At 46.1% G+C, this 25,350-nt stretch overlaps 1 protein-coding gene across 1 annotated transcript in view; it reads left to right on the top strand.

Moving 5' to 3' along the window:
* Positions 1 to 24,155, top strand: part of LOC115094382 (magnesium transporter NIPA2-like) — a 42,219-nt gene extending 18,064 nt beyond the window's left edge. The window contains exons 5-7 of the mRNA XM_029607378.1: positions 11,647 to 11,737; positions 11,997 to 12,157; positions 21,984 to 24,155. Of these exons, the coding sequence (XP_029463238.1) occupies positions 11,647 to 11,737; positions 11,997 to 12,157; positions 21,984 to 22,621 (890 nt within the window). The 3' untranslated portion in view covers positions 22,622 to 24,155. The remainder of the gene's footprint in view (positions 1 to 11,646; positions 11,738 to 11,996; positions 12,158 to 21,983) is intronic.
* Positions 24,156 to 25,350: the final 1,195 nt, after the last annotated feature.

Here is a 25,350-nt window from a genome sequence, read left to right as displayed (position 1 = left end):
TTTCACCAAGGTCATGGTGGTCGTTGTGGCATTCCTGCGCAAGGAGGGAGTCCTTGTTCACCCGTATCTCGACGACTGGCTAATCCGACCAAAGTCTCAGGACTGCATAAGATCAGTTCAGAGGGTGTTGCTCACCTTGCAGTCGCTCGGCTGGATCATAAATATCAAGAAAAGTCATTTGGAGCCCACGTATTTGTTGGTCTACTTGGGAGCGTGACACTTTCCGAGGCAAGGTTTCTCTGGCAGCGGACCATGTAACAAAGTTGCAGGATCAGGTCCAAGCCCTGCTTCAGAGGAAGAATCCAACTGTTTGGCAGCACTTACAGGTTCTGAGATCCATGGCCTCCACCTTGGATTTGGTCCCGTGGGCATTCGCTCATTTGCGTCCGTTGCAGCGTGCACTGTTATCGCGGTATAGTCCGGTGTCGGAACTGTTCCATATACAGTTACCTCTCCTTCCAGAGTCAGTCTATCATGGTGGCTTTCACGCAGCAACCTGGAACAGGGAGTGGACTTAGACTCTCCGAATTGGGTGGTTATCTCCATGGATGCCAGTCTATCTGGATGGGGTGCAGTCTGCCTCAACAAATCCATCCAAGGGCTTTGGTCTCCAGCGGAGAAATCCTGGTCCATCAACCGCCTTGAGTCGAGGGCTGTCCGGCTGGCCCTCCGAGCATTTCTTCCTCTGGTCAAGGACACAATGGTTCAAGTGTTCTCAGAGAACGCGACGACATTAGCTTATATCAGCCGGCAAGGTGGGACATGGAGTCTCGTGGTGGCATTGGAGCCGAGGCTATTGTTCGCTTGGGCAGAGTGCCATCTCAAAGGAATCACCGCATCTTATGTTGCGGGCGTGGAAAATGTACAGGCGGACTTCCTCAGCAGGCAACAGCTCGATACTGGAGAGTGGGAGTTAGTTCCCAAAGCATGGAACCTCATTTGCGCCAGGTGGGGCATGCCTCAGTTGGATCTGATGGCAACTCGAGCCAATGCGAAGACGAAGGGCTTCTTCAGCTGTCGTCGAGAAATAGGCTTGGTAGGACTGGACGCTCTGGTATGTCCATGGCCCTCGGGCATTCTTCTCTATGCCTTTCCTCCCTGGCCTCTCATTGGTCAGCTTTTACGACGCATAGAGCGGTATCCAGACAGTTTAGTGTTGGTGACTCCGGAGTGGCCGTGTCGCAGACATGGTGCGATTAGCCTTGGAAGGTCCTCTACAGCTGGCGCATCTTCCACATCTACTCCATCAGGGGCCCATATTTTCGGATCTGGACGATCTCTTCTCTTTCGCGGCCTGGCTTTTGAGAGGCGGTGATTGCGATTGAGGGGATATTCCGAGCAGGTCATTTCCACTCTTCTTCAGGCGCATCGGCCTTCTACGTCTATGGGCCTATATTAGGTCTGGAAGTTATTTTGAGGCATGGTGCTGCCAGTGCTCCTTGGATCCTTTGTCAACAAAGATTCCCCAGGTGTTGGACTTCCTGCAACAGGGGTTGTCCACAGGTTTAGCTTTCAACTCTTAGGGTTCAGGAGGCTGCCTTAAGTGCCTTAAGGGGAAGAGTTCACGGTCGGTAGCTGGCAGTGCATCCAGACATTTTGCGGTTTCTCAAAGGAGTAAAGCATTTTCGTCCTTCCGTACACCCGTTATGTCCGGACTGGAGTTTGAATCTGGTGCTTCGGGTGTTTTGCAGAGCCCCCTTTGAGCCTTTATGAAGGGCACCAATTAAGGATTTGACCTTGAAGACCGTTTTCCTCGTAGCCATTTGTTCTGCTCGACACATTTCAGAGTTACAGGCTTTGTCATGTCCTTTTTTTCTTAGGATTTACGATGAGTTTTGCTGCGCATGGTTCCTTCCTTCGTGCCCATGGTGGTCTCTCCTTTTAAATCTGCCAGGATTTCCGAACTGGTCCAGGGATTCTCCTCAGGAGAAGGAACTTCATCTTTTAGATGTGCGTCGTGTTCGTTTGCGCTATTTGGAGGTTACTAATTACTTCAGACATTCGGACCATCTGTTTGTCTTGTGTGGGGGTCCTAAGAAGGGTGATAAGGCTAAGATTTCACGCTGGATTAAGGAGGCTATTACTGCAGCTTATGTTGCCCGTGGGCGTCAGGTGCCCATGGGTCTGAGAGCTCATTCCACTAGAGCCCACGCTACCTCCTGGGCTGCATGTCAGCTTTTGTCACCTCAGGAGATCTGCAGAGCAGTGGCTTGGTCCTCCCTGCACACTTTCACCAAGCATTATCGTTTGGATGTGAGGGCGCAAGATGAATCGTCCTTTGGGAAGGGTGTACTGCGAGCGGGTCTTTCGGGTTCCCACCCAGTGTAGAGTAGCTTGGGTACATCCCACTGGTCTGGGTATGTTCAGGAAAGGAAAATTGGTTCTTACCTGCTAACTTTCGTTCCTGTAATACCACAGATCAGTCCAGAGACCCGTTCCCCTTTTTCAGATTCCGAAAGACTACCTTGAGAGGTGATATTTCCTGAAGAAACAATTTGGTCTTTTTGCAAATGCTCCGGAAGGGGCAAGTTCAGAGGTGGTCTAGTGGTTTTCTTTGTTTTATCTGTTCCAGGCGAGAGGTTGGCGGTTAAGTTTTAGGTTCCAACCCCCTTCACTTAAGTAAAGTTTGGTTGTTTAGGCTTGGGTACAGGTCAATACTGAGTGACTGCAGGTAGCACTCTCGTTATGTAGCAGTGCCCAAAGTTCTAATTGTTCTCTGACTCCACCTGCTGGTAGGAATGCACAACTCACTGGTCTGGACTGATCTGTGGTATTACAGGAACGAAAATTAGCAGGTAAGAACCAATTTTCCTTTCTGATGGCAAGGCAAACACAAAACAGGCATGGGGGCACCTCAGAAGGCCGCAAGTACCCTTTCGCCAGGAATAGGAATGGCAGCCATGTTTTCTTCAGCTGAAGAGGCTTCAGTTACTTTGAGGGGAGGTGTCCGTTGTCTCTGGCAGTTCAGAGCTGTGCAAACAGAAGGGAGCTTGATTCAGATGAACTGGGGGACCTCCTCAGGGATGAGTCTGAGGACCCCCGCAGTGTTTTCTTCCAAGTTTATGCTGCTTATGCATCAGGCATACTTGGCAAGGAAAGCAGCTGGGAGGTAGCTCAGTCTCATGGATCCCTTGGACCTGATAAAAGACCTAGGAATTTGAGGGATCGGATTCCTTGGCAGGCTCACAGGGTCTTCGGGATGATGGCAAGCCCTGGTACTAGGGATGAAGGCTCTGAGGAAATAGTTCTGCTAACTGCCTCTACTGACCCTACTGGTGCTGATGTGGCGGAGCCAGATAAGGGGCTTGGGCCTGGATTTATCAAAATGCACTAAATATTGCCTGCGATAGAAAAAGGGGCATGTTTTATGGAATAGGCACTTTATCGCAATTTGTACTAATACCTATGCAAAAAGCTAAGTTACTGCAAATTGCGATAACTTTTTCACGCTTTGAGATAAGTGCCAGAGTGTGGTATTTCCTACATATAACCACTGGGGGGGGGCCCATGGGGGGAGAGAGACTAACTAGCCATAATGCCCTCACACTAGATGGGTATTTATATCCCTATGGGAGGCCCCCCTAGTAACTCGAGGTGAGGTTTAGGTATTAGGTATCGAAAGGGAGACCCCGCTGAAATTTAAAAGGCAGACCCGGCAGGCGTTTTTCCTCTTCGGAACGGCAGGGAAGGAGTGCAGAGGCCTGCGCGGTCGGCGCTAAAGCCCGTCGGGGTAAGGCCTTTTAAATTGCGCTTACCCCATCCGGGCTCCTGTGCTGCCCACGCGGCTCAACCTTCAGCCCGCCGTCCTTCAGGGCCCTCCCCCATCGCTGTGATCGACAGCCCGGGAGACCAATCCGGTCCCCGGACCAGGACCGACGTCATCGAAAGGGAGACCCCGCTGAAATTTAAAAGGCAGACCCGGCAGGCGTCGCGCGCCGAAGGAGCGCGACAAAGGGGCCTTCCCCTTTGTTTCACCCCTCGCTTACACCAAGCAGCACCCCATTATACCTCCCAACTCGTATCCTGCAATTGGACTAAAGTCAACAACACCCTGCAAGTCCCCTCTTCCTCATTGCCTCACCTTAAATGGTGAAATTTTTCTTTCCTCTAATTTGTTTTTCACTCATTAAAAAATGCCTCCCTTTATATGCGACTACCCTGTCTACTCTCAGCACAGATACCACTCTAGTATTTCCCCTATATCACCACACAAGCCCAGACACCTCAGAAGAAGGATTATTCCTATCCCCATCCTCCCCAGCACCCAAGCAATCAGTCTCTCTCACTCATCTCCTTAATATTGTTCAATGCCCAATCCCTCCAGAAGAAAACACATATCCTACATGACTTCCTAACGGACGCTAAACCAGAAATCTGCGCTATAACTGAAACCTGGTTTAAACAGCATGACACACCCCTTATCAACCAGCTCCCTATCGACAGTTACGACCTCTTCTCAATTCCACGCAAAAAGAAAAGAGGTGGCGGTTTACTATTGGCTGTAAAAAAAAAAAAAAAAAAAAAGGAGCTCAAACTGATATCCCAGAAATGTGACCTCCCCCGCTCCCCCCAGTTCGAAATTGGCTTTTTCAAATCTGATTCGTTTCAAATTTGTCTCATCTACACCCCCCCAGGTCTCCTAGAGAAAGACTCCTCCCCCCTTATTGAATTCTTTGCCAATTCCCTATCCCCTGACCTACCCACGATTCTCCTTGGCGACTAACCTACATGTAGATGCCTGCCCACAATCCCCCGCCTGTGAAACTTTCATTTCCTCCATGGAAGCCATGGGATACAAGCAAATCATCCACTCCCCTACCCACAAAGCTGGACACACCCTTGATCTCATTCATCAACTCCACAATCAATATTATAAATTCACCATTGTTTGGCAGTACCATGGTCTGATCACTCCTTGATCCAAACTACCCTTTCACTACCGCAAGCATCCCTTAACATGCCAGCGCAACCCATCACTTTTAAATTTCGCAAATCCTGTACAGTGGATACCCTCTCTCAAGCCTGCTCTGACATAGACAACCAGATTGACCTCTCCTCTACTGACAACGCCTTCTCCTCCTGGGTCGACCTTACCCTCAACATTGCTAACAAGCTTTGCCCTGTAACCACAAAATCTGTCAACCCGTCCAGTCGAAATAGAAAACCCTGGTTCACACCCGAACTCAGAAAGCTAAAGACGCAGATGAGAGCTGCTGAAAGGTGCTGGCGTAAACACCCCTCCCCTGCCTCCAAGAATACATACTACCAACACATGCACAAGTATAGAAAATCTATACTCCTTACCAGGCATCTCCTTTTGGTAAAGGAAGTGGTCGGCGGATGTTTGGTCCAAGTCATATTTAGGAGCATTGCCTTTCAATGGAAAGCTACTATTTGGAGAGGATTTGAAAGAGCTCGGAAAGTGTCTCGGAAACCAAAGGGCATAGGTTGCCAGAGGATAATCCAAAAGGAAGCAAGGGTTCTTATGTGGGGCATTCTCCTTTCTGGCCAAATAGGTTTTGTCATAGTAGGTCCCCGGTGGGTGCCCAGAGACAAGGAGTCAGGAGGCAACCATGCTGGAGCCAATACCTTTGAGGGGGCAGAAAACCAAACAGAGATAGCCTTGGCCAGGGTCTGGTGGAGTTAAGTCTTTGCAATGAAGTGAGGCCGACCCACTCCTCTGTTCTTCCTATTGGAGGGCATTTGACTGTGTTTTACAAGGAGTGGACCAAAATCACAACAGACCAGTGGGTCCTCAGCTTGATAAGAGATGATTACGTGTTAAGTCTTGAAGTGGTCAAGAGAATTCTTATGGTCTCTCCTTTGACTCCATTTAGCAAAAGGAAGGTGGTCCAAGAAACCACAGATCATTTAGAGGCTGGTAGCTATCATTCCTGTGCCAATGGGGGAGCAAAGAACATGAAGGTATTCCATATATTTCGTGGTACCAAAAAAGGAAGGGTCCTTCCATCTAATTTTGGATTTGAAAAAGGTGATTGTAGCTCTCAGGGTTCCTCATTTTCGCATGGAAATCCTGCGCTCAATCATTGCAGCAGTGCACAAAGGCGAGCTTCTGACTTCTCTAGACTTGATTGAGGCATGCCTGCATATAGCAATCCACCCAGATCACCAATGATGCCTCAGATTAATGATCCTCCGGAGGCATTTTCAGTTTTGTGCCCTTCCTTTTTGTTTGGCATTGGCTCCATGTACGTTTACCAAGGTGATGGTGGTTGTGGTGGCGGTGCTCAGAAAGAAAGGTGTTCTGGTTCACAAGTATCCGGACAACTGGATCATTCGGGTGACGTCAGAAGTCATCTGCAGTCAAGCAGTGTCTCAGGTCCTGCAGCAGTTGAGGTCCCTAGGCTGGGTGGTGAATCTGGCGAAAAGTCATCTTACCCCGTTTCAGTTTCTGGAGTTCTTAGGAGCACGCTTCACTTCCAGGATAGGAAAGGTTTTTCTTACCAAGGGTCGCGTTCTCAAGCTGCAGACACAGGTTTGCGGGCTGTTGAATGCTGTGGTGCCCAGGGTCTGGGACTACCTTCAGGTTCTAGGTTCTATGGGATAGACATTGGAGCTAGTTCCTTGGGCTTTTGCACATGTAACCTCTACAAAAGTCTTTTCTTTCCCGGTGGGATCTTTTGTTGGAACAGTTTTATCTTTCACTGTCTCTCGAGGAGGCTGACAGGTCAAGTCTTGCATGGTGGCTTGGTCATGCCCATCTAAGTTGCAGAGTGTGCTTGGATGTTCTGGTCTGGGTGGTAATTTACCACCGATGCCAGTCTCACTGGATGGGGTGGGGTGTGCCTGAGTCAGTCAGCCCAGGGGCAATAGTCCAAGGACAAAGCATCCTGGTCTATCAATCAGTTGGAAACAAGGGTGGTGTATTTCACGTTGCTTGCTTTTCTGCCTCTTATTATGCAGCCACCCAGTGTGCATCTTGTCAGAAAATGCAACCATACTGGCTATATGAAGTGACAAGGGGGAACCAAGAGTTGGGTGGTGGCCCAGGAGTTGTTTCTCTGGGTGGAACAGCATCTGGCGTTGCTAACAGCGTCCCACTTAGCCGGAGTGGACAGTATTCAAGCAGATTTTCTCAGTTGCCAGAAGCTGGACCCCAGGGAGTGGGAATTGTTGGAGGCAATGGCTCTGTCACAGGTGGGACATTCCCCACCTGGACTTGATGAAGTCTCATCATAATGCCAAGGCGCCCTGCTTCTTCAGTCCCAGAAGAGAACAAGGGGCAGAAGGAGTCTATGCCTTAGTTCTACCTTGGCCCCGAGGGATTCTTCACGTTTCCCTTATGGCCACTTGTGATATGGTGGATAGAAAATCATCCAGGAGAAATGATCCTGGTGGCACCAGAGTGGTCACAGAGGCTGTGGTTTGCGGACCTGATTATTCTGGTGGTAGATGGACCGTTGCTGCTCGCTAATCTACTGAAGCTTCTTCGTCGGTGTCCAGTATTTTCAGATCTGGTGAATTGCTTTTATCTTGCAGCTTGGCTTATGAGAGGAAGAGTTTGAGGGGGAAAAAATATTAGGAGGATGTTGCAGATTAGAAAGTCCTCCACTTCCTTATCTTATGTGAGGATCTGGAAAGTCTTTGAGGCCTGGTGTATGGATCAGGGAGTAAGATCTACTTAGACCTTGGTAGCACACATCTTACCCTTTTTGCAGAAAGGGTTGATGAAGGGCTTGGTGACCCTGAGCTGTCTTCGTTGCAAGGTACATGGAATGACTTTGGCCGCTCATCCGAATGTGGTGCATTTCTTCATGGAGAAAAACATCTGCATCCTCCAGTGCAGAAAATGTCCTTCCTGGGATCTTAACTTGGTCGGAAGAGAATTGTGTGTGGTTCTTTTTGAACCTTTTAAAGAGGGCAACTGTGAAGGATCTCACTTTGAAAGTTGTTTTCTGGTGGCAATTTGTTTGGCCAGAAGAATTTCGGAGCTGCAAGAGTTGTCATGTAGAGAGCCCTTTTTGAAGATCTTGGATTCCAGGATCTTGTTGCATATGGTGCCCTTCTTTTTTTTTTTTTTTTTTTCTCCCGAAGGTTGCGTCAGCGTTCCATTTGAGTCAGATGGTAGAGCTTCCGGCTTTCCTAAATTTGCACACTTCAGCACCACACGTGAGGGATATGCAATGTTTTGATGTAAAGCAAACTTTTGTTGTTACCTCAAGGTTAGCAATACTTCCGGGTGTCTGACCATCTCTTTTTGTGTTATTGAGTGGGCTTAAAGAGCAGAAAGCCTCAAAATCCACAATTGCGCAGTGGTTGAAGGAGGCTGTAGACTCAGCTTATATCTGTAAGGGGCGTGTCATTGCGGTGGAATTGAGGGCTCACGCTGTTCAGTCATAGGTGGCTTCTTGGACTGAATGCCAGCAGGTGTCGCCACAGGAGATTTGTCAGGCGGCCACTTGGAAGTCATTGCACGCTTTCGCCAGACATCGCTTGGATGTCCAGGCACCAGAGGCCATGGGCTTTGAGAGTGTTCTTCAAGCGGGACTCTTGCAATCCCACCCTAATTAGGGGAGCTTGGGTATATCCCAGGAGTCTGAAGTGATCTGGGTATGAGCAGGAAAGGAAAATTTGGTTCTTGCCTGCTAATTTTCGTTCCTGGATTACCATGGATCAGTCCATAGTCCCACCCTGGTTGAGGAGGAGAGTCTGCTCATACTACTTTTGTATATGTGCTGCAGGATTGTTTTCCTGTTTTGTGGTTGTAAAAAGAGGATTTTTCCATTTTGGGATTCCATCTTTTCTCCTTATTGTGGGAGGTTGTTCAATTTTATTAGGGTTTTAATGGTATGAATCTTGGCTTGGGTACAGGTCAATACTGAGGGACTGCAGGTGGCACACCAGGTTATATGGCAGTGTCGGTGAGACTTTCTCTGTCTCCGTCTGCTGGAAGGGAGGCAAAACCCAGGAGTCTGGACTGATCCGTGGTATTCAAGGAATGAAAATTAGCAGGTAAGAACCAATTTTCCTTTTGCGCTTATAGTAAAGTTGTGGGAGACTCCACAGTGGGACCTGATGGCAATAAAAAGAAATTCCATGGCCAGGGGGTGGATGTGCTATCCCAGGCCTGGCAGACAGATCAGTTGTATATATTTCCATCTTGGCCGATTGATAGGCAAGGTGATCAGAGAGGTCTCTCGCTATCCAGGATGGGTGGTGCTAGACACACCAGCCTGGCCAAGGAAACCTTTACCTGCAGATCTAGTAAGATTGAAGATGGCACTCAATCACGTTCAGAGGAATAGCAGCACTCCTCAAGTAAGGGCTGATTATTGCAAATTCTGCAAAATTCTCTTATGGCCTGGCTGCCAAGGGTCAGGAAGAGGACCACCTCCTTCACATATAGTCACATTTCTAGGATTTTTGAAGCCTGGTGCAAACACAAAGAATTATCTCCATTGAAGTCGGAAATTATATCAATATGCAGTTTTACAGGAAGGGCTAGACAGAGGGCTAGCGGTCAATATATTGAGGGTGCAAGTGGCAGTAATCGTATGCTTCAAAGGGTCATGTGGGAAGGATCTCTGTGGCTGCTAACCCAGATATGGTGCACCTTCTCAGGGGAGCAAATCAGGTGAGACCACCTTGAAAGGTCATAGTGCCACCCTGGGACCTGAACTTGGTATTAAAAGTGCTAGCCAGAGTGCCATTTGAGCCCATTAGGGAAGTTTCCCTGAAAGATCGAACACTGAAGACAGTGATGTTGGTGGCAGTCTGTCCAGCAAGAAAGATCTAAGAGTTGCAAGCACTGTCTTGCAGGGATCAGTAGCTATCTTTTTTTTTTTCAAAAGAGAAGGTGACAATCTGAATGGTACCAACCTATTTTTACCCAAAGTAGTATCAGAATTTTATCTGTCAGGCCATCTCTCTACAAGGGTTTAGGAGGGCGAAGTGTGTAGAGTAATGCAGAGACTTAAGATTCCTAGATGTTTTGCAGAAGTCTGCTAAAATACCTGGAAGCGACCACCGACTTCAGGAAGTCGGACAGGATATTTGTCCTGTTTGCAGAGCCCAGAAAAAGGCAGACAGCGTCCAAGGCCTTGGTCGCCAGATGGATTAAGGAGACGATAGCAGCATACATAATGAAAAACAAGTCAGTTCCAGAAGGGCTGAGGGCACATTCTACGAGAGCTCAAGCAATGTCTTGGGCAGAATACAGAGTAGTTATGCCTAGGGAGATTTGCAGAACAGCCACATGGGCATCTGTTCACACTTTCACAAAACGCTATAGATTGGACCTCCATGAAAGGGAGGAGACTAAATTTAGCACAGGGGTTTTAGAAGCAGCGCAAGGGATTCATCTGGGGCGAGTACAGCTTAGGTACATCCCACAAATTCACTGGTCTGGAAGGATGAAGAAGGTACAATTATAGATCTTACCTGCTAATTAGCTTTCCTCGATTTTCTGACAGACCAGTCTAGATCCTGCCTACTGGAAAAAAAAGCAAAAAAAACAGGCGTAAAAACGCCAACAAGCGACTTAGGATAAGGGAGCAAGATAGCATAGCGGAATGCGAAGGCAGGTGGTTCCTTCCGCTCTCTTCATTTTATTTCTTTGTTGTCTGGATTCCCATACTGCAAGAAGTTGGAACCAGTGTTCAAAGATACCAGAGGGAACATACAGACAAAGGGGCAGGCCGGGTGACAAGTTGACAAGTCTCCTTAAATTACATTTAAAAAGGGGGAGACAGAAAAGGAGGGAGTTTAAAGTAACAAGGAACAGGCCTTGCTTTGGCAAGACTGACTTCACACTCTGCCCCTATCTACTGGTGGGAAGGAGAATCCCACAGGTTCACTGGTCTGTCAGGACTCAAGGCAAGCTACTTAGCAAGTAAGATCTAATTGTAACATCTGTGTAACATGCTGATCTGAGAATGTGGCTTTGTCTAATAATGGATAGTGATGTAACCACTAGGATGGGACGTCCTAATCATTTGGTGGCTACAAACCAGTGGCAAAATGTACTGAAGATTCAGCAGACTTTTGCCATTGCCACCTTTTTCAGTCAGTTGAAATGCCAGTGCTTGTGCATGGAACCCTTTTGTAGAAGTAAGAGCATGACAGCATACAGCTGACAGATGCATTTCCTCTGATCTGTAATACATTGCAAAGTTAATCAGTCATTACATAGGCCTCCAGCAAACATAGAGTTGGCTCAACCCCTAGGGCTGGCCTTGGTATCTCAGTGCCAGTGCTACATGCTTTCATGCAGAGAACCTGAATTTGATTCCCGAGTCAGATTTTCTGCTCCCTGATCAAGGAGGAGCCCTCTGTCTTGGCCCATGGCTGAGGATTCTTGCTGCAATGCCTGGGCTAAGTGAGTTGTGAGAGGGATATACAAACTTCATTGAGCTGGAAATCTCAGAGGTTTCTGGGTTTTTGACAAAAATCCAACAACTTGACCACAAATTTGCTTAGCAATTTCAAACAAAAAAAAAAAATCTCTTGAACGTTTGAAGTCTATTGGTGTGCAGTAACTTAACTGCTTTGTTTGGATGAGGCTTACTTGATATAGGAGAGTGTGAGCCATGGCTTGGTGTGTATTCTCTGTTCACAGTGGCTCTGTGCTGACCATGACTTGTCAGTGATAATTTGTTTTTGTGGCTTTTTTTTTTTTTTCCACAGTGGGAGCTGGAGAAGCTGCAAATTTTGCAGCATACATGTTTGCCCCAGCTACACTGGTCACGCCGTTGGGTGCACTCAGTGTTTTAGTCAGGTAAGAATATCTGAATGCCTCGCTGAGCCTCCTTTCTGTATCCCATGACATCAGCAGTGAATTTTTTTTGCGCTCCCAGTCTCAGTCCCCATGCTTAGGCATTCCTGCGCTTTGCCTTCTGGATATATTTCCCAGTCCTGTGCCCCCCTGCAGTGTGCTTGCCACGTATGAGCTCAGATCCCATGTTGCATGCTTCTTGTTTATGTAGCCAGGTCCCACCCCCGGGCACTGTTCCTCCTAACACTTTGCCTTCCTTCAGTGCAGTGTTGTCCTCGTACTTCCTGAACGAGTGGTTGAACATCCATGGAAAACTGGGCTGCATCTTGAGCATCCTGGGCTCCACGGTGATGGTGATCCATGCGCCACAAGAGGAGGAGGTGTCCACCTTGCAGGAGATGGCAGATAAGCTTAAGGACCCAGGTAATGGATGCACTGAAAAGTTACAGGAATAAAACTGTATAGTGGGCGGGAGTCTTTTTGGTAACTTAAATTTGAGAGGGAGTGGCAAGATAGGCGGCATTTAGATGGTTGTGCAATTCACTGATCTGTAACCAATCAGAACTAGCATCCCCTGCCTAGAACGGATGGTTCCATTGACTTGACCAGGTCATCAATTGTTTGGTATAGTGGTATAAAGTTTTTCTTTTATATTTTATTACTGAAGTGATAAGTGTATCTGGTGAGCATTCGCAGTAAGAAATTGATTTACTGCAGCAGTTAAAAGGTTTTGCCTCCCAGCAGATGGAGACGGGGAAAGTTTTGTAGGTGCCACCTGCATCTCTTCACTATTTCTCTGCCTCCAGCAGATGGAGGAGGTGCAAAACCTGCAGTTCTGTACCTAAGAAGAAAAGGGGGGGAAAAAAAAAGGAAGTAGAAGAGATTCCTCCCAGGGGTTTGGGACCATCCCCCCTGGTAGTAAGTTACAAACGAGCAGGGATTGGGAACCCTAAATTACTCTTTATGGCGTATGACAGCTGGTGGTCCGGTTCCCTCTCCTTGAGTGAAGGTTGTGAGAAGCCTCTGCCCCCTTCTTCAGGGAAGTAATCTTTTCACTTGTTCTTTGTAAAGTTAAAAAAAAAAAAAAAGGAACAGGAAAGTGATGGTTGGTTTTTGCTGCTCACCCCATCACTGGTGGCGGCTGGAGGCAGGGTGCTCAGGCCGTATCATCACGGCTCCTGGCTCCCGCTTGCTGTTGGCATTTGCCACGCAGTCAACGTCACTTTGGGCCATGCCACGTGTGAGCCACTGCTCTTCCTGTAGGGAGCAATCTTCAAGGCTCTCCAGGGCCGGCCAATGCTCATGCTGCCTCTCCGGCGGGGAGATTTCTTCGTGGGTTGCTGTTGGAGCATTGAACAAGCAGCGCAGCCTGGCAGGCTGCTCTGGAGGACGAGGCCGATCTGCTTCCGCTAAGTGCAGAAACGGCGGCCATCTTGAAAACTTTAAAGCTGCTGAGGAGAGAGTGGCAGGGGGAGGGGATCTCCCGCTAGCTGATTTGAGCCCCAACGAGGCTCAAGAGACCCTAGAAGAGCAGTCCGGGGAAGATTCTGATTCCCTGGAGGGGGATTTGGGGATCATCCTTGTTTTTCCACAGATTTTGTGTTTTTATTGCACAAAGCTTATCTGGCCAGTAAGTCCAAGAGAGGAGTTGCTACCCCAGGCAAGGGCTTACTGAGAGACTGTCTAGAAAGGTGCCCAGTCAGTCAGACTGGCCCACAAGGATCCAGAAAGTCAGATGGCCTTTCCTTGGAGGAGTCTGACCACAGGGGGACCCTTGAGAGATGGTCCTGGTGTTCCCCCCCACCCCCCCCCCCCTCACCTTTCAGTGGTCAGGATCAATAGAAGGAACCTTGTAAGGGGACGATCCTAAGGTCGTTTGCCTATTTCAGAGAAAAGAGCTGAGATCTATGATCCCGCTTGTCCTGATGGAGTTGGGAATAGTGGTTCCGCAGGAGGAGCCGGACCAGGACATGGTAGATCCGGTCATGGCGGGTTTACGGGGCCTGGCCAGGACATTTTCTTTCTATAGGATGGCTAAGCAATTTATGGTCAGGAAGTGGGATAATCCTGAGCAGGTCTTAAAGTGTGACTGTGGACAAGCTTTATCCCTTGCATGAGGAGACTCAAACTCTTGAGGGTGCCAAAGGTGGATGCTTCCGTGTCGGTGGTTCCAAAGAGCCACCATCCCAGTAGCTGGCATGGCGGCTCTGAAGGATCTCCAGGATAGGAAACTGGAGGTGCACCTCAAGAATATTTGAGGTTTCTGCCCTGGGCATCCAAACTGCAGTGGGTAGCAGTTTTATGCTTTGAGCAAGCCTGAGATGAGTACAGCAGTTACAAAGTGCAGGAGATCTCTCTCTCCGGGAATCTGAGCATGCAGAACTATTAGTCAGCGGTGGCTTATGGGGCCGACGCCTTATGATCTGCTTCATACCTCTTCTAGGATGGTGTCTGCGGTCTTGGCTAGAAGGCTCTTGTGGTTGCGAAACTGTTCAGCGAATGTTTCATCAAAGGCTCAGCTTAGTGCGCTCCCCTTTTAAGGGCAAGTTCCTTTAGAGAAGATTTGGAACAGCTGATAAAGCAGCTTGGTGGTTTTGCAAACAAAGAAACTAATGATTCAGGAGACCATCTGAAGACTGAGAATGCTGGGGGCCATTGTTCCTGTCCCCCGGATGGACCAGGAGACGGGGCATTATTCCATTTATTCTGTGGTGCCAAAGAAGGAAGGAACCTTCTGTCCAATTCTGGACTTAAGAAGGTAAATGTCGTTCTCAAAGTTCCACGTTTCCAGATGGAGACTCTCTCAGGTCTGTCAGCGACGGTGCGCAGGCGGAAAATTCTTGGCTTCCCTGGATCTGATGGAGGTGTATCTGCACATCGGTATCTTAGAAACATAGAAATGACGGCAGAAGAAGACCAAACGGCCCATCCAGTCTGCCCAGCAAGCTTCACACATTTTTTTCTCATACTTATCTGTTTCTCTTAGCTCTTTGGTTCTATTTCCCTTCCACCCCCACCTTTAATGTAGAGAGCAGTGATGGAGCTGCATCCGAGTGAAATATCAAGCTTGATTAGTTAGGGGTAGTAACTGCCGCAATAAGCAAGCTACATCCATGCTTATTTGTTTTACCCAGACTGTTATTCAGCCCTTATTGGTTGTTTTACTTCTCCCCTGCCGTTGAAGCAGGGAGCTATGCTGGATATGCGTGAAGTATCAGTTTTTCTTCTCCCCTGCCATTGAAGCAGAGAGCTATGCTGGATATGCATTGAAAGTGAAGTATCAGGCTTATTTGGTTTGGGGTAGTAACCGCCGTAACAAGCCAGCCACTCCCTGCTTTGTGAGTGCAAATCCTTTTTTCCACATTTCCTCTTGCTGTTGAAGCTTAGAGCGATGTTGGAGTCACAGTAACCATGTGTATGTTTATTGAATAAGGGTATTATCTCCAGGCAGTTGCTGTCATTCTGGCGAGCCACCCACTCTTCATTGACGGCCTCTTGACTTTATGGATCCACAGTGTTTATCCCACGCCCCTTTGAAGTCCTTCACAGTTCTGGCGGTATAATCAGAAATACTTCAGATTCATGATTCTTGGGAAAGCATTTTCAGTTTTGCGCTCTTCCGTTCAGTCTAGCCAATGCTCCGAGGGCTTTCACCAAAGTGATGGTAGTGATAGTGGCAGCCCTCAGAAAGGAGGGGGTACTGGTTCATCCATATCTGGACGACTGCCTCATTTGAGCGAAGTCTGAGGAACTTTGCAGGCAAACAGTGGAAGTGGTCTTGCATCGCTTGAGATCCTTGGGCTGGGTTCTGGAATTCTTGAGCACGCGCTTTGATATGTGTGGACAAGGTCTTTTTCACAGAGGAGCGGATCATCAAGCTGCAGGCACAAGTTCGTAAACTGTTGGACACTCGAGTGCCCAAGGTCTGGGATTACTTGCAGGTCCTTTGTTCCATGGCCTTGACCTTGGAGCTCGTCCCATGGGTGTTTGCTCTTATGAGACCTCTACAGAAAGCATTGCTATCCCGATGGAATCCGATGTCAGAGCAGTTTCATCTTCCACTGCTGCTTACAGAGTTCGCTGGGTCCAGTCTTGGCTGGTGGTTTGGCTGGGACCATTTGGGGTGTGGGGTGGATCTCTAGGTGCCTCAATGGATGGTAGTGACTAGACACCAGTCTCACTAGTTGGGGGAGCTGTGTGTCAATCCCAGTCCGTACAGGGCCAGTGGTCGGCGGAGGAAGCAACTTAGTCCATTAATCTTCTAGAGACAAGGATAGTCTGGTTGACTTTGGAGAGACTTCTTCCCCTTCTGCACAACCAGGCAGTCAGTCCTGTTGGACAATGAGACGACAGTAGCCTACATCAATTGTCTGAGGGACCAAGAGTCAGCTGGTTGCTCTGGAAACAGAGATACTGATGTCCTGGACAAAGCAGCATTTGACCTAGATAGCTGCATCACATATAGCGGGGGTCTGACAATGTGCAAACAGATTTTCTCAGTCGGCAATGGTCTGATCCCTGAGAATGGGAGCTATTGGAGGATGCAGTGACCTCATTTCTCACAGATGGGCCACACCTCATGGATCTGGCAACTCAGAGGAATGCCAAGGTGCCACGTTTCTTCAGTCACAGAAGAGAGCACAGAATGGAGGGGGTCGATGCCCTGGTGTTCCCTTGGCCACACAACGTTCTGATCTCTTGGCCTCTGGTGGTCAAAGTTGTAAGGAGGATAGAGGTCATCCTAGGAAAGATGATTCTTGTGGCTCCGGAGTGGCGACGAAGGCCTTGGTTTGCAGATCTGATCAACCTAGTGGTGGACGGCCCCCTGAGGCTTGGGCCATTTACCAAATCTTCTAAGACAGGGCCCTGTATTTTCAGATCAAGCGGATCGCTTTTGTCTAGCGGCTTGGCTTTTGAAAGTAAGCAATTAAGGAAGAAAGGAGATCAGAGGATGTTTCTATGCTGCCGCGAGCTCGCAAGACCTCTACTTCCTTGGCATTTGTACAAGTTTGGAGAGTCTTCGAGCCTTGATGTATGGAGCAGGGTGTTGATCCTCAGCAAGCATCAGTGGTACAGAATCTGGCTCTTTTTTACAAAGAGGCCTAAGAAAAGGTTTATCCTTTTAGTTCCCTGAGAGTGCAAGTGTCGACTTAGGGCTACTTACAGTGCAAGATTCATGGCTCAATTCCAAACTGCGCATCCGGATGTGGTGCGTATTCTTCGTGGGGTGAAGCATTTGTACCCCCCTGTTTGTAAGGCGTGCCCTTCTTGTAGTCTTAATTTTGTCCTTGGAAGCATGTGTGAGGTGCCGTTTGAGCCTCTTAAGAGGGCCACCATAAAAGATCTAACTTTGAAGGTAGTTTTCTTGGTAAGAACATAAGAAATTGCCATACTGGGTCAGACTAAGGGTCCATCAAATCCAGCATCCTGTTTCCAATAGTGGCCAATCCATGTTACAAGTACCTGGCAAGTACCCAAACACTAAGTAGATCCCATGCTACTGATGCCACTAATAATAGTGGCTATTCTCTAAGACAACTTGATTAATAGCAGTTAATGGACTTCTCCAAGAACTGCTTCACATTTACCCGTTCTAGACCTCTCATGATTTTAAAGATCTCTATCATATTCCCCCTCAGCCATCTCATAGCATCAAGCCCTGTCATGCAGGGAACCTTTTTTTTGCAGATTTCGGATTACAGAGTTTTGCTCAGGACAGTTCCATCTCTTCTGCTGAAGGTAGTTTCAGTATTCCACTTAAGTCAGTCAGTGGAGCTTACGGCCTTAACAAATCTGAAAATTGATATACCTCATGCAAGGGAATTGAGATGTCTAGATATCAAAAGGGCCTCATTGAGGTTTCTAGAGGTCACTAACAGTTTCAGGCTGTTGGATCACCTTTTTGTGCAATGGAGTGGTGCAAAAAAGGGTCAAAAAGTGTCAAAGGCCACTATAGCACGTTGGCTGAAGGAGACTATTAGTTCTGAGTATATCTGTTGCGGCATCCTGTCCCTGATGGGTTAACAGCTCATTCTACCCATTTGTAGGCAACATCGTGGGCAGAGTGCCAATTGATTTTGCCACAAGAGATTTGCAGGGTGGCTACTTGGCAGTAACTCTCTGCTATTAGGGCTACCTCAAGTTACCATTAGACCACTCCAAATATTGCAAAATTCCGACGCTAGAATTTTGACAGGTAAAAAGAAGAGACCACATCACAAGAACACTTGCTGAACTACACTGGCTTCCAATTGAACAAAGAATACAATACAATACAAGGCACTGTGTATAATTCATAAACTAATCCATGATGAAAAGACCGACTGGCTTAACACAGCTCTGCGCGTACATGTTCCACACAGAAACCTGAGATCTGCTAATAAGGCCCTACGAACTCTTTCTTCTGTTAAATCAGCACGCCTCGCTCAAGTAAGGGAGAGAGCACTGTCGCTGGCTGGACCTGTTCTATAGAACTCCATGCCACTCGAAATAAGGCTGCAGACAAACTTGAAACTATTTAAAACTAATCTGAAAACATTGCTTTTAAACATGCTTTCTTGAAAGACAAAGAGAAGGAGGAAAACAGTCGATAGATAAGGACGCACCAAGCAATTAGTTTTTTCTTTTATATCTCCAAATACATTAACGTAGATTTGAACCACTTTACAGTTTTCTAACCGACATATAAGCTTTATTTAACACACAGTTTCTATTATTAAAATGTTACCGTTCAGTATCGGCACATGTTTAATTTGTAATCTTTATTTAGTATATTTCTATACCGTTTTACCAGTATTAATACTGTTCAAAGCGGTTTACAATAATAAAATAAAGTAAAAGATGTAACAAAATAAATCAAATAAAATAAAAACAACAATTACAACAAAAGTAAGAATAAAAATACAGCATAATAATTATCAATAACATAAGTTAGGATGATATGGAGATAAAATTGGCAGCTACATTATAATAACTTAAAGACCAGAAATTAGGACAAAAGATATTAACTTAACATTAGTAAAACATAACTAAAAGCAGCTCACCTAACATAATTACTCTAAGAGGTTTCAATGTCTTTAAAAGCTTCTTGAAACAAGTTTTCAATGCTTTTTTAAACTCCTTCCCGCTAGAAATTAGCCTTAAAGGGTCCGGCAAAGCATTCCAAAGAATGGGTCCAACAACTGAGAAGGCTCTATTTCTGGTCACGCTTAGTGCTGCATTTTTTACTGATGGAACTTCTAGCAGGTTTTTCCCTGCTGACCTAAGTTCTCTCTGGGGTTTGTAAACTCTCAACATAGAGCACAGCCAGGTAGAATCTATGCTATTTAGTAAAGAATGTATACCAATTATAGTTTTTTCTTATTGTGCATTTCTGTGAACTGTTGTGATGGTAAATTAACTTAACGATGGTATGGAAGAGTTTTTAAATAAGTTTTTACGAACCTTTACCAGACACTACTGATTGGACGTCCAGACTCTGACGTCGACAATTTTGGTAGAAGTGTTCTTCGAGTGAGACTCTCACATTCAGGTTAGGAAAACTCTGGTACATACAGGGAAAGGAAAATTTTCTACCCTGCTAATTTTCATTCCTGTAGTACCACAGATCAGTCCAGAGTCCCACCCGGTGCTAAGCAGTTTTAGAGAGCCTGCTCGATCTGTTGTCTCTAATAGTTTTGATTAAATCTGAAGAATGGCACAGGTTTCTCATTAGTCCTTTTAAGATGTATTCTAAATTTAATTATAGTTCTTAATTACAAAATTCCTTGTCTTCTGCTCGTTCCGAAGGATATAGTAAAGTTAATTGGTTAGAAATCTTTTTGGTTAAGTATTTTCTGCTTGGGTACTGATTAATACTGAAGAGATGCAGGGGTGGCCACCAGGTTGAGGTGATGCCTACAAAACTATGTCTCAGTCTGCTGGAAGGGAGGCAAAACCCAGGAGTCTAGATCTGTGATACTACAGGAATGAAAACTATCAGGTAAGAACCAATTTTCCTTTTTCCATCGATAAGCATGGCAGAATTAGACATGACCTGTGGGTGGTGTCATCTGGCGGCACTGAACAGACTTGTCTCTCCAAGCTAGTAGAGCTTTGAGCTGTACTGAGCATGTGCGGGAGTTTTCATATGGGCATTGCCTAGAGAGCCTCTTTAGTCTGTTTTTTGTTTAAGCACAGCCCAGATATACTCAGTCTATCCAGATATTTTTTTTCAAAATTCTTAAAATGTTTGTTTCTTTTTCATTTTCGTTTTCTTCAGGTTTTTTTTTTTTACATTTTAATTGCCTTGCAGCACACCTTCAGCAGCACTTTTGATGGTACAAAAAAAACCCAAACGTTTTTTTTTACTTTCCCAAAATGGCATGAACTGTCCTAAACACCAATACACCTCCTATTAGGAAAACATATTAAAGCCAGGTTGTTGTAAATCCCTACACAGAACCTACATGCTAGCAGAATACCTAAAGCCCCAGTCACACAAGCAGAACACAGATAGACTCTCACCAAATACAGAATAAAGAGATCATAAAATATAAATTGAAACATGCAGACAAAATCTGAACTGGAAATCACAAGAAGCCAAACTATAAGCAATGCAAACACAATCCAAGAAATATAAAACATTAACCATACCAATAAAAACAATATCAAATCTACTGATAAATTCGGCCAATTAAAAACATGTTTAAAAATGTTACTAAACACTAATAAAAATATTTCAAAACAGCAGATACATCACTTCCAATAATTTAAAACAAGAATAAAAAAACAGAAACCTCCCACTCTCCATACCTGGGAACTTTAGTTTTCCAGTCCTCCTAAGATTGGAGGAGGGTGCAGAAACTTTAATCTCGCACACACAGTGTGCAGGCACGCTCTCTCAGCCCCACGTGCACATATGAGAGGGGTGTGTGTATAGATATATACCCACACACATCCATAGGGCCTAGGCCGGTTTTTTCAGCAAACAGTAGGATGGTGTCTGCTGTCAGCCACCGCATACTCCTCCTCTCTTAGGCTTGGATTTATCAAAATGCACTAAATATTGCCTGCGATAGGAAAAGGGGCGTACCCACCCACCCTCCCAACCCCTCCAAAACTTGCAGAAGTTGCCTGGAGGCCCAGCGGGGTCCCCGGGAGCAATCTCCCGCTCTCGGGCCATCGGCTGCCAGTAATCAAAATGCTCCTACCATGTGACAGAGGCCAGCCAATGGCACCGATAGCCTGTCACATGGAAAGGGCAAAGGGCCATCGGCGCCATTTTGATTACTGGCAGCCGATGGCTCAGGAGCGGGAGATCGCTCCCGGGGACCCAGCTGGGCCACCAGGCAATTTCTGCAAGTTTTGGAGGGGTCGGGAAGGTGCAATGAAGTAAAATTTGAAGGGTTGGGTCAGGTTTCGGGCCATATGATACCTAGTACCGTGTTTCCCCCCGAAAATAAGACATCCCTGAAAATAAGCCCTAGCCATTTTTTCGGAGATAAAAAAGAATATAAGACTTGTCTTATTATCAGGGAAAGATGGTAATAGAAAATTCACTAGGTAGATATTAATGCCTGTACAGGAATATTACCTCTGTAACCAATCATTGAATTATAACTGATTGTCACTTTGTAAACCGTTGTGATCCATACATGGAACGACTGTATATAAAATGTCTAAATAAAATAAATCTTTCTTCCATTATTGTCTGGACAACCTGTCACAGACTGACAGTACCTTTGGACAAGCAGTTTGTGACCTGTTCTTGCAGTAGTCTGCTTTCCATGTAGGAGTCTGGGTGGCTTACTCAGTAAATGCTCTGCTGCTTCCCTCAGTTTGGGACTCCCCACAAATCATGTCTAATTCAGCCCTGCTTATCGACAGAAAAGAGCAAGTTTGCTTACTGTAAACTGTTTTCCGTAGATAATAGGATGAATTAGATGCTTGCCCACCTCCTTGAATAGTCAACTACCTATATATTGTATGTGTATTTAACTTTGATATAGATTGAAGAGGCTCTTGAGGCAACTCCCGTACGTGCTCAGTAGAACTCAGTACTTCGCTAGCTTGGAGAAACGAGTCTGTTCAGTGCTCCCGGATGACTTCAGTCACAGATCGTGTCTAATTCATCCTGCTATCTACTGAAAACATGGTTTATGGCACGCAAACTTGCTTTTCTGAATCATACTGTTTCTATACTTTGTATGAGTGGTTTTCACTCATGCGTTTTGGAAGCTGCTAACCAGCCCTGTCTCCTTTTTCCTAGGATTTATCACCTTTGCAGTATGCGTGCTCCTTGGCAGTGCCCTCCTCATCTTTGTGGCTGGCCCCCGCTATGGCCAGAGCAATGTCCTGGTTTATGTTCTGATCTGCTCTATTATTGGCTCACTCTCTGTGTCCTGTGTCAAGGGACTGGGTATTGCCATCAAGGATCTGTTTGCAGGCAAGCCAGCGCTGAAGGAACCGTTGGGCTGGGTGCTTCTCTTCTGCCTGGTGGCTTGCATCAGTGTCCAGATCAACTACCTTAACAAGGCTCTGGACATCTTCAACACATCTGTGGTGACACCAATCTATTATGTCATTTTCACGACTGCTGTCATGACCTGCTCTGCCATCCTTTTCAGGGAATGGCAGCACATGACATTGGACAATATCATTGGCACCGTCAGTGGCTTCTTAACCATAGTCTTTGGTGTCTTCCTTCTCCATGCATTCCGGGACATTCCTTTTACCCCAGACCTCCTGCCCCTCTTCCTGAGGCAGTCCGGGGCCTGCCCGCAGATAGCCCCATGGAGTGAAGCTGGAAGTTACCGGTCATCTCTGCATCAGGCCTTGCTCTGTCCGGAGGACCCCATTAAAGTTGTTCAGGGAGTAGAGGAAGAAGGGGAAAGGGAAAGACTGTGAAGAACTGACCTTGAATGATTGCAGGAAGATCTACAGCAAGCATTGTGGGGTGGTAAAACCTTAAAAGCGATTTCTATTACACTTCCAAGCAGTCAAGCGGGATACTGCCTCTCAGGAAATATAATAGACCAGTAGCCATCTTTTTGGTGGGTGGGTTTTTTTTTTTTGTTTTTTGTTTTTCCTCCGGTGAGACTAGAGCTGCTGTACAGGTCCTATCCAGAACAAGATCAATAAAAGACTGGGGGCAGGCAGCAGGAAGAGGCGCTCCCTCTATCTAGAGTGAAGTTGTCATAGTTCCATTTGGCTGTTTGGTCTGCTACACTCCCTGAGAGGTTGTATGTATCGTTCCTAACTATTGTACAAGTTATTGAAAAGAAAGCTGACATCACTGAATCATTCTGCTCCAGAATTTACTGTACTGTTCCATCTCTGCATGTTAGATCTGTTGCTCAATGCCTTACACTCTGAGATCACACTGTCATTGATTCATCACTCTGGTGATCTTAGTCTATACTGCTACACTATAACATAAGGTAAAGCTTTTGAAAATGTAGTGCCTTTTACATTAAACTTTTGCAAACTACTGAAAGGCAGGGAAAATAAACTTTGTTCACTTGGTTCTGTAACATATGCAGACAGATCACTGCATTTTCCTTTTTTGATCCTTTTTTCAAAAGTTTTGATTAACAAGACTTTGCCCACTAATAGTAGGAAGGCTTAGGCAACCACGCTTTTATTCTGACAGCTTTAAGATTCTCTGTGTTCTGCATGCCCAGTGCTCCAGTCCATGGCACCTGGCAGCTGTGATGTTAAAAGTCACAAATCCTTACAATTGTGCACATTTGGAATTCAAAATATTGCAGCTATACTGTAGAAAAAAAACAAACAAAACACCTTTAGATGCAGAGGTGGTGAAGGTTCAGCTTGTACTGCTAGCGGTTCATCTTCACTTGTATGTAGAATAATAGAACTCACTGGCTCTTAGTGCAGGGTTGGATAGGTAGCGCACAGCTGCAGAGCTTGCTGATCTCTGTGGCCCGATGCGTACATCCATAAAGGTGCTTACTACAGAGCTAATGGGGGCAGATAGAATTAGTAAAACGCTAGAAAAAAAAAGTGAGCTTCATCTTTATTATGATTACTGTTTAGGCTGTATCTGCACATGTTACAGAAGGATTCATCATCCTTTCAAGAAGTGGCTGTGCCAGGGCTATCTTAATTGAGCGTGTGGGTAGTAACTGGAGGTGTGTGCAAATTCTCCAGCTAGGAGTTACGTGGTGGACTTACATTGTTGTACAGCAGCTGGAAGTGACCTGCAGTTTCTCTTCCACTTACTAGCCACTCACAGTGGGATAGGATCCTGTTGGATTTTTGCATTTCTGTACCACAGCCCTTTACAGTAGAGTAGTAAAAGTGCTTTAAAATCACCATGGGTTACTTATGTTTTTTATATTTAAAAATGTGTATTTTCAAAATACTCTAGTTTGTCTTGCAAAAATACTTTATTTTTTTAAATAAAATATTTTTAACAGAAGTCTAAGTGATCTTTTCATTTTTAAATTGGAGAATGAGCATGCAGAGAGAGATATATATTTAATCTTGTTTTAGGTAGGGCATAGCGTATTCTATGTGCAAACAAGGCAAGCCATCTGCATGTGTTAGGAGGAATTAAAGCAGCAGTGTCCCCTAGGTTAAGAGCCAGTAAAGGAGTTATTAGACAAAACTACTTCTCAATGCAAATAATGTATTTCTGCGGCTAGTGGCACAGTCCTAATTTTACAATAAATGGCATAGTCTTCCAGTTGTTTCTATATTAAATCTGGGAGAAGTTTTATGTTGAGGACAAGGTATAAATGTCACTATATAATTATTCCTCTTTATGCAGTCAGACCAGTCCAGAAAAATGGATTATGCATGCCAACCAGCAGATGGAGACAGAGATCAACAGGTTACTGATGTCGCCCCGTATCTACATTTATTTATTTTATTTATCGAGTTTTATATACCATCATTCGGTTTTGCCATCATAACGGTTTACAAGTTTCAATTGGAGTGGAGTATTATTATGAAGAAATATAGAGGTCATAGTAAAAAGCAAGATAACATTTTAGGTAGGAGGGGTACAGTTATGGACAGATTTGATAACAGTGCTAATAGCAGCCTACCAGTATTCTGTCTCCAGCAGATGGTAGGCAAGCATCTCATGCTGTCGATGGAGACTGGATAGAAGTATAGAATTCTAGAAAGGGGGCTGCTCTCAAGGTTAAAAGTCAAGCACTCCCTCCCTCGGTTGCGTGAGATCCTGGGTTTGTTTATCACAGTTTGCAAGTGGCTCCTTCAGTGAGAGGTTTTCTCTCGCCTCCAGTTGAGCAGCGACAGGACCAGGGGGGCTTCCAGCGTGACTGTAGGTCAGCGAACATAAGATATGCCATATTGGGGCAGACCACGGGTCCATTAAGCCCAGTATCCTGTTTCTATGTGGCCAATCCAAGTCACAAGTATCTGGCAAGTACCCAAACATTAAATAGATGCCATACTACTATGCCGGCAACAAGCAGTGGCTATTCCCTATCAGTGATGTACTAAGGGGGGGGGGGTGCGGTCCACGCAGGGTAATAGCCGGGAGTGGTTGCCATCGAGGAAGGTCAGCGGCTGTGAGTGGAGCCCATCCCTCTCAAGGCAGAAGAGAGAGGCTGTCGGGCTGTGAGCAGGGGATGCACTAGGCGGCC

The sequence above is a fragment of the Rhinatrema bivittatum genome, chromosome 6 (assembly GCF_901001135.1).
Source record: "Rhinatrema bivittatum chromosome 6, aRhiBiv1.1, whole genome shotgun sequence".
Lineage (NCBI taxonomy): Eukaryota > Metazoa > Chordata > Amphibia > Gymnophiona > Rhinatrematidae > Rhinatrema > Rhinatrema bivittatum.
The sequence above is the reverse complement of the archived record's forward strand: the minus strand, read 5'-3'. Positions and strand labels throughout refer to the sequence as shown.